Here is a 9,635-nt window from a genome sequence, read left to right on the forward strand (position 1 = left end):
ATGTGGTGTTTAGTATGAGCGCCATATTAGGCTTGCTGGATATTTGATAAAGATAATGGCATTTGTAATATACAGTATAAAATTCCCACGTGCCTACTGACTAGCTGAACTCCAGATCCAAACAGATAAAAGTGCAGAGTTTATTCCAAAACTGGTGAAGTTTCGGTGTGTTACCCCCCTTCTCATTATAGCTTTAATCAGTGGCTACATAGTGAGATAAATTACAGCCAAAGGGGGAAGATAATTTGGGGATAATTCTCTCAATGTATTCTTCTGAAGGTGATGTATGTGATGTGCAAGGAACCAAACCAGGACATACACAATATTAATATACCATGTAACATATACATAGTGTATACAGTATGTACACACATACATAAATCCAAATGCAGTAACCATACTGTAAAAGACATGAATGATGAGAATCTCCCACAATGGCTGATGACATCATAATGCCAGATCAATTCCAGCTGACTGTCCAATCAGGAGGCAGGAAAATAGCCACGCCCATTGAAAATTGACCAATCCGGAGCAAGATAGTGCAGTCCCGCCCCCTGGCCAAGGTATAAAAGGCAGCACGCGCAGCCAGGTGGGCAGAGACAACATGGATCATCAGACAGGCAACATGGTGGAGCAGGTAATCCTGAAAGAATATAACCAGATTCAGGAGCAGCTCCACAGCCTGGATGAAGTGTACATCCAATACTACAGCAAACAGGATGAGGACAGCAAAAATGGTGAACAACTGGAGAATAAAATCTCAGAGGATGAAGAAATAGAGGCAGAAGTGCAACCACAGGCGTCAAAGAAGCTGGAGAAAGCTATGGGTAGACCAAGAAACCGCTTTTTAGCCCTGCTCCGGAGACCACGGAGGTGGATTGCTGGTCTCAGACACAGAGGAACCTATATCGTCAATGAGGAACCTTCTAATGAGATCCCTGGACCCAGTCATATCAACATGGAGGACAGTATGGCCGACAGCAAAGGTAGAAAATTACTAAGGGTCAGCCAGGTATTCAGAAACAACATGGATCATCAGACAGGCAACATGGTGGAGCAAGTCATCCTGAAAGAATATAAACAGATTCAGGAGCAGCTCCACAGCCTGGATGAAGTGCACATCCAATACTATAGCAAACAGGATGAGGACAGCAAAAATGGTGAACAACTGGAGAATAAAATCTCAGAGGATGAAGAAATAGAGGCAGAAGTGCAACCACAGGCGTCAAAGAAGCTGGAGAAAGCTATGGGTAGACCAAGAAACCGCTTTTTAGCCCTGCTCCGGAGACCACGGAGGTGGATTGCTGGTCTCAAACACAGAGGAACCTATATCGTCAATGAGGAACCTTCTAATGAGATCCCTGGACCCAGTCATATCAACATGGAGGACAGTATGGCCGACAGCAAAGGTAGGAAATTACTAAGGATCATTTCTATGTAAAAGAAGTGTTAATTGCACATAGCACAATCGATGTATGTAGTTTATATGGATATTTAACCCCTTACCGACATGTGACGTATTAGTACGTCACATGCTGGGTCCCGGTGCCGAGCCCTCTCCATAGCCGATTGCAGGTGTTTTCCTGCGATGGCGGCGCGTGGGCGCATGGGCGCATAGAACTGATATAAATATAAATAAACAGTAAAAATCATAAACACATTGGGGGTCATTTACTAAGGGCCCGATTTGCATTTTCCCGACGTGTTACCCGAATATTTCCGATTTGCGGCGATTTCCCCTGAATTGCCCCGGGTTTCTGGCGCACGCGTTCGGATTGTGGCGCATCGGCACCGACATGCACACGACGGAAATCGGGGTGCATTCTTCTCTGATATAAACTGGGAAGATGTGGAAGCTAGGAAGATGGCACCACCAGAGATCCTGAGGTCAGAAGCCATTGACCTCAATGTGGAAGATACTATGGACTATGCTGAACCACCACACTACATAAAATCTAAGTACCAAAAAATGTTCAACCAGTTCAGCTTTGTATGTCCAGAATGGTCAACACAGTATCACCCTGTCATCACCAGGAACAGGGTGGCCACATTCTTTAACAGATGGTCATCCCAATAGTAAGAACAGTCCAAGGACAATGGTGGTGGATGGCCCATTGCTCCCAGCCTAATTCTTCATCCCAATCTCCTAGTTCCTCCATAACCCCATGAAGACGCCCATGTAGCTTGCAGCTTGACCACCAGTATAGTATAATCAGTGGAGGCAACACTACTGCAATGGAGCAGGTAAGTAGTAGGACGACATCCATTACTCTTCTCATTGTAGTGCGCAGGGCAATGATGTGTATATAATGAATGATTTTTCTTCAGTATTAATGTGTAGTAATCATTAGAAGTATCTGCTGCCATCTTATCTTAACACACCGACAGGCAGAGGGTAACCACAATCAATTATAGATGAGTCTCTTGCATGTAAGATGTAAAATATGGAATGATAGGTGTCCATAGCCATTGCTATATAAATGTGCATAGAATTAACTAGTGATTTAGGATCCTCTACGGAAATCCCAAATCTAGAATGAGCAGAGACTTCAGTAAATCAATTAAGGTCTCCGGATTTGTATGGTAGTAGATGTTGTGTCATGTATATTTGTATCCCGAGCTCCATGTTTAGTAATAATCACTTACATACATTTTCTGTTGTTTCTGTAGATCACTGCTCCAGTTCAAGGACTTGCTGTATCCTCCATAATGTGAGACATTTACTGAACTTGACCTGCAGGTAGCGTCTTGCGCCTTCATCCCCTGGAATTGACCTAAAGGTAGCGACTTGCTCCTTCACCCAAAGCAAATGGACTGCCTAAAGGTAGCATCTAGCATGTTTGCCTAGCGTCCATAGACCTTCTGAAGATAGCCTTTGGCTCCTTCACCCACTGCAAATGGACTACCAAGAGGTAGCATCTAGCATGTTTGCCTAGCGTCCATAGACCTTTTGAGGGTAGCCTCTGGCTCCTTCACCAACCGCAAATGGACTGCCAACAGGTAGCATCTAGCATGTTTGCCTGGCGTCCATAGACCTTCTGAAGGTAGCCTCTGGTTCCTTCAGCCACCGCAAATGGACTGCCTAAAGGTAACATCTAGCATGTTTGCCTAGCGTCCATAGACCTTCTGAAGGTAGCCTCTGGCTCCTTCACCCACCGCAAATGGACTGCCTAAAGGTAGCATCTAGCATGTTTGCCTAGCATCCATAGACCTTCTGAAGGTAGCCTCTGGCTCCTTCACCCACCGCAAATGGACTGCCTAAAGGTAGCATCTAGCATGTTTGCCTAGCGTCCATAGACCTTCTGAAGGTAGCCTCTGGCTCCTTCACCCACCGCAAATGGACTGCCTAACGGTAGCATCTAGCATGTTTGCCTAGCGTCCATAGACCTTCTGAAGGTAGCCTCTGGCTCCTTCACCCACTGCAAATGGACTACCAAGAGGTAGCATCTAGCATGTTTGCCTAGCGTCCATAGACCTTTTGAGGGTAGCCTCTGGCTCCTTCACCAACCACAAATGGACTGCCAACAGGTAGCATCTAGCATGTTTGCCTAGCGTCCATAGACCTTCTGAAGATAGCCTTTGGCTCCTTCACCCACTGCAAATGGACTACCAAGAGGTAGCATCTAGCATGTTTGCCTAGCGTCCATAGACCTTTTGAGGGTAGCCTCTGGCTCCTTCACCAACCGCAAATGGACTGCCAACAGGTAGCATCTAGCATGTTTGCCTGGCGTCCATAGACCTTCTGAAGGTAGCCTCTGGTTCCTTCAGCCACCGCAAATGGACTGCCTAAAGGTAGCATCTAGCATGTTTGCCTAGCGTCCATAGACCTTCTGAAGGTAGCCTCTGGCTCCTTCACCCACCGCAAATGGACTGCCTAAAGGTAGCATCTAGCATGTTTGCCTAGCATCCATAGACCTTCTGAAGGTAGCCTCTGGCTCCTTCACCCACCGCAAATGGACTGCCTAAAGGTAGCATCTAGCATGTTTGCCTAGCGTCCATAGACCTTCTGAAGGTAGCCTCTAGCTCCTTCACCCACCGCAAATGGACTGCCTAACGGTAGCATCTAGCATGTTTGCCTAGCGTCCATAGACCTTCTGAAGGTAGCCTCTGGCTCCTTCACCCACTGCAAATGGACTACCAAGAGGTAGCATCTAGCATGTTTGCCTAGCGTCCATAGACCTTTTGAGGGTAGCCTCTGGCTCCTTCACCAACCACAAATGGACTGCCAACAGGTAGCATCTAGCATGTTTGCCTGGCGTCCATAGACCTTCTGAAGGTAGCCTCTGGTTCCTTCAGCCACCGCAAATGGACTGCCTAAAGGTAGCATCTAGCATGTTTGCCTAGCATCCATAGACCTTCTGAAGGTAGCCTCTGGCTCCTTCACCCACCGCAAATGGACTGCCTAAAGGTAGCATCTAGCATGGTTGCCTAGCGTCCATAGACGTTCTGAAGGTAGCCTCTGGCTCCTTCACCCACCGCAAATGGACTGCCGAAAGGTAACATCTAGCATGTTTGCCTAGCGTCCATAGACCTTCTGAAGGTGGCCTCTGGCTCCTTCACCCACCGCAAATGGACTGCCTAACGGTAGCATCTAGCATGTTTGCCTAGCGTCCATAGACCTTCTGATGGTAGCCTCTGGCTCCTTCACCCACCACAAATGGACTGCCTAGCGGTAGCATCTAGAATGTTTTCCTGGCGTCCATAGACCTTCTGAAGGTAGCCTCTGGCTCCTTCACTCACCGCAAATGGACTGCCAACAGGTAGCATCTAGCATGTTTGCCTAGTGTCCATAGACCTTCTGAAGGTAGCCTCTGGCTCCTTCACCCACTGCAAATGGACTACCAAGAGGTAGCATCTAGCATGTTTGCCTAGCGTCCATAGACCTTTTGAGGGTAGCCTCTGGCTCCTTCACCAACCACAAATGGACTGCCAACAGGTAGCATCTAGCATGTTTGCCTGGCGTCCATAGACCTTCTGAAGGTAGCCTCTGGTTCCTTCAGCCACCGCAAATGGACTGCCTAAAGGTAGCATCTAGCATGTTTGCCTAGCATCCATAGACCTTCTGAAGGTAGCCTCTGGCTCCTTCACCCACCGCAAATGGACTGCCTAAAGGTAGCATCTAGCATGTTTGCCTAGCGTCCATAGACCTTCTGAAGGTAGCCTCTGGCTCCTTCACCCACTGCAAATGGACTACCAAGAGGTAGCATCTAGCATGTTTGCCTAGCGTCCATAGACCTTTTGAGGGTAGCCTCTGGCTCCTTCACCAACCACAAATGGACTGCCAACAGGTAGCATCTAGCATGTTTGCCTGGCGTCCATAGACCTTCTGAAGGTAGCCTCTGGTTCCTTCAGCCACTGCAAATAGACTGCCTAAAGGTAGCATCTAGCATGTTTGCCTAGCATCCATAGACCTTCTGAAGGTAGCCTCTGGCTCCTTCACCCACCGCAAATGGACTGCCTAAAGGTAGCATCTAGCATGGTTGCCTAGCGTCCATAGACGTTCTGAAGGTAGCCTCTGGCTCCTTCACCCACCGCAAATGGACTGCCGAAAGGTAACATCTAGCATGTTTGCCTAGCGTCCATAGACCTTCTGAAGGTGGCCTCTGGCTCCTTCACCCACCGCAAATGGACTGCCTAACGGTAGCATCTAGCATGTTTGCCTAGCGTCCATAGACCTTCTGATGGTAGCCTCTGGCTCCTTCACCCACCACAAATGGACTGCCTAGCGGTAGCATCTAGAATGTTTTCCTGGCGTCCATAGACCTTCTGAAGGTAGCCTCTGGCTCCTTCACTCACCGCAAATGGACTGCCAACAGGTAGCATCTAGCATGTTTGCCTAGTGTCCATAGACCTTCTGAAGGTAGCCTGTGGCTCCTTCACCCACCGCAAATGGACTGCCAACAGGTAGCATCTAGCATGTTTGCCTGGCGTCCATAGACCTTCTGAAGGTAGCCTCTGGCTCCTTCACCCCTCGCAAATGGACTTCCAAGAGGTAGCATCTAGCATGTTTGCCTAGCGTCCATAGACCTTCTGATGGTAGCCTCTGGCTCCTTCACCCACCGCAAATGGACTGCCAACAGGTAGCATCTAGCATGTTTGCCTAGCATCCATAGACCTTCTGAAGGTAGCCTCTGGCTCCATCACCCTCCGCAAATGGACTGACAACAGGTAGCATCTCGCATGTTTGCCTGGTGTCCATAGACCTTCTGAAGGTAGCCTCTGGCTCCTTCACCCACCGCAAATGGACTGCCTAAAGGTAGAATCTCGCATTTTTTCCTAGCGTCCATAGACCTTCTGAAGGTAGCCTCTGGCTCCTTCACCCACCGCAAATGGACTGCCTAAAGGTAGCATCTAGCATGTTTGCCTAGCGTCCATAGACCTTCTGAAGGTAGCCTCTGGCTCCTTCACCCACCGCAAATGGACTGCCTAAAGGTAGCATCTAGCATGTTTGCCTAGCGTCCATAGACCTTCTGAAGGTAGCCTCTGGCTCCTTCACCCACCGCAAATGGACTGCCTAACGGTAGCATCTAGCATGTTTGCCTAGCATCCATAGACCTTCTGAAGGTAGCCTCTGGCTCCTTCACCCACTGCAAATGGACTGCCAACAGGTAGCATCTCGAATGTTTTCCTGGTGTCCATAGACCTTCTGAAGGTAGCCTCTGGCTCCTTCACCCACCGCAAATGGACTGCCTAACGGTAGCATCTAGCATGTTTGCCTAGCGTCCATAGACCTTCTGAAGGTAGCCTCTGGCTCCTTTACCCACCGCAAATGGACTGCCAACAGGTAGCATCTCGAATGTTTTCCTGGCGTCCATAGACCTTCTGAAGGTAGCCTTTGGCTCCTTCACCCACCGCAAATGGACTGCCTAAAGGTAGCATCTATCATGTTTGCCTAGCGTCCATAGACCTTCTGAAGGTAGCCTCTGGCTCCTTCACCCACCGCAAATGGACTGCCAACAGGTAGCATGTAGCATGTTTGCCGAGCGTTCATAGTCCTTCTGAAGGTAGCCTCTGGCTCCTTCACCCACCACAAATGGACTGCCTAACGGTAGCATCTAGCATGTTTGCCTAGCATCCATAGACCTTCTGAAGGTAGCCTCTGTCTCCTTCACCCACCGCAAATGGACTGCCAACAGGTAGCATCTCGAATGTTTTCCTGGCGTCCATAGACCTTCTGAAGGTAGCCTCTGGCTCGTTCACCCACCGCAATTGGACTGCCTAAAGGTAGCATCTAGCATGTTTGCCTAGCGTCCATAGACCTTCTGAAGGTAGCCTCTGGCTCCTTCACCCACCGCAAATGGACTGCCAACAGGTAGCATCTTGCATGTTTGCCTAGCGTCCATAGACCTTCTGAAGGTAGCCTCTGGCTCCTTCATCCACCGCAAATGGACTGCCTAAAGGTAGCATCTAGCATGTTTGCCTAGCGTCCATAGACCTTCTGAAGGTAGCCTCTGGCTCCTTCACCCACCGCAAATGGACTGCCTAAAGGTAGCATCTAGCATGTTTGCCTAGCGTCCATAGACCTTCTGAAGGTAGCCTCTGGCTCCTTCACCCACCGCAAATGGATTGCCTAACGGTAGCATCTAGCATGTTTGCCTAGCGTCCATAGACCTTCTGAAGGTAGCCTCTGGCTCCTTCACCCACCGCAAATGGACTGCCTACAGATGGCATCTCGAATGTTTTCCTGGCGTCCATAGACCTTCTGAAGATAGCCTTTGGCTCCTTCACCCACCGCAAATGGACTGCCTAAAGGTAGCATCTAACATGTTTGCCTAGCGTCCATAGACCTTCTGAAGGTAGCCTCTGGCTCCTTCACCCACCGCAAATGGACTGCCAACAGGTAGCATCTAGCATGTTTGCCGAGCGTCCATAGTCCTTCTGAAGGTAGCCTCTGGCTCCTTCACCCACCACAAATGGACTGCCTAACGGTAGCATCTAGCATGTTTGCCTAGCATCCATAGACCTTCTGAAGGTAGCCTCTGGCTCCTTCACCCACCGCAAATGGACTGCCAACAGGTAGCATCTCGAATGTTTTCCTAGCGTCCATAGACCTTCTGAAGATAGCCTCTGGCTCGTTCACCCTCCGCAATTGGACTGCCTAAAGGTAGCATCTAGCATGTGTGCCTAGCGTCCATAGACCTTCTTAAGGTAGCCTCTGGCTCCTTCACCCACCAGAAATGGACTGCCAACAGGTAGCATCTTGCATGTTTGCCTAGCGTCCATAGACCTTCTGAAGGTAGCCTCTGGCTCCTTCATCCACCGCAAATGGACTGCCTAAAGGTAGCATCTAGCATGTTTGCCTAGCGTCCATAGACCTTCTTAAGGTAGCCTCTGGCTCCTTCACCCACCAGAAATGGACTGCCAACAGGTAGCATCTTGCATGTTTGCCTAGCGTCCATAGACCTTCTGAAGGTAGCCTCAGGCTCCTTCACCCACCGCAAATGGAATGCCATCAGGAATCATCTTGCATGTTTGCCTAGCATCCATGAAAACCTCCATCAGTGACCATCAGGCTCTAGCATTAGCGAGAGCATAGACCCAGTCAAGAAGGTAGCACATGAAGAAGTCATAAAGACCTGTGTTTTTTTCCACCAAGACGTCTTCTAATCCTTCCTTGGGCAACACAGAGGCTCAGTGGTTAGCACTGTGGCCTTGCAGCATCTGGGTCCAGATAGCTCATGGACAGCGCTGCATGGAGTTAGTATATTCTCCCTGTGTTTGCGTGGGTTTCCTCCGGGCACTCCGGTTTCCTCCCACATCCCAAAAATATACTGAAAGGTTAATTGGCTTCTCTCCAAATTGTCCCAAAGAATTAATGATGGTTGTCCCTGCACAACACCAACATCGGCAGGAGATAGATCCATCATAAAATAAAAGATTCATTTGATGATTTTAAATACAATTGATGATTTCTGTCTTTCATTATATAGATCATTTACTGCAATATGTGTCCATAGAGCTTAGGCTAGGAGAGATAGCTGTTTTTCAGCATCTGAGGGGTTCATTATAAAGGTATCATGTAAAACAAATGTATTGTATAGGAGCAAGGTATATTACATTTACATCCTCTTTAAATAAAGAAGTTAAATGTGGGGTTGGCTGGATAGTGTCATGTGAGAAACAAGAATTCTCCAGCCTAACTCCATGAATACAGCATCTGGGTATATCCAACATAGAGGAGAATTGCAGAGACGTTCTGAAGGTAGCCTCTGGCACCTTTACCCACCGCAAATGGACTGCAAACAGGTAGTGTAGCATCTTGCATTTCCCGCAATGAGCAGAATTAAACCAGGATTTAACCGGATTTCAACACATCATACTATATGTAAGTAACATATCACTAATCTTGGCCACAAATAATGCTGTTTATAGCAATTACTATCATCTTCCCCCATATTCTTATATCTCCACCATTATCCAAATATTTCCCCACCTACTAATGAATTCTCGATATCAACATCTCTTCTGACTACTCTAATCTACAAACTATCCACCTGACCCGCTCTCCACCACCTCCTCCACCCTCTCTCTCTAGAGCATTATGGAATGCATGTTCCATATGCAACAAAGTCACTGATAATCATGACCTCTTTATTTCTCGGAAACTGTCTTTCCTGGGCCTGGCGGAAACATGG

At 48.3% G+C, this 9,635-nt stretch overlaps 1 protein-coding gene across 1 annotated transcript; it reads left to right on the plus strand.

Moving 5' to 3' along the window:
- Positions 1-618: 618 nt before the first annotated feature.
- Positions 619-3,073, plus strand: LOC140077317 (uncharacterized). The gene is made up of 2 exons (XM_072124371.1): positions 619-1,409; positions 2,671-3,073. The coding sequence occupies exons 1-2, from the start codon at positions 626-628 to the stop codon at positions 2,742-2,744; spliced, it is 858 nt and encodes a 285-aa protein (XP_071980472.1). The 5' UTR covers positions 619-625; the 3' UTR covers positions 2,745-3,073.
- Positions 3,074-9,635: the final 6,562 nt, after the last annotated feature.

Source organism: Engystomops pustulosus, chromosome 9, assembly GCF_040894005.1.
Source record: "Engystomops pustulosus chromosome 9, aEngPut4.maternal, whole genome shotgun sequence".
NCBI classification, from domain to species: Eukaryota; Metazoa; Chordata; class Amphibia; order Anura; family Leptodactylidae; genus Engystomops; species Engystomops pustulosus.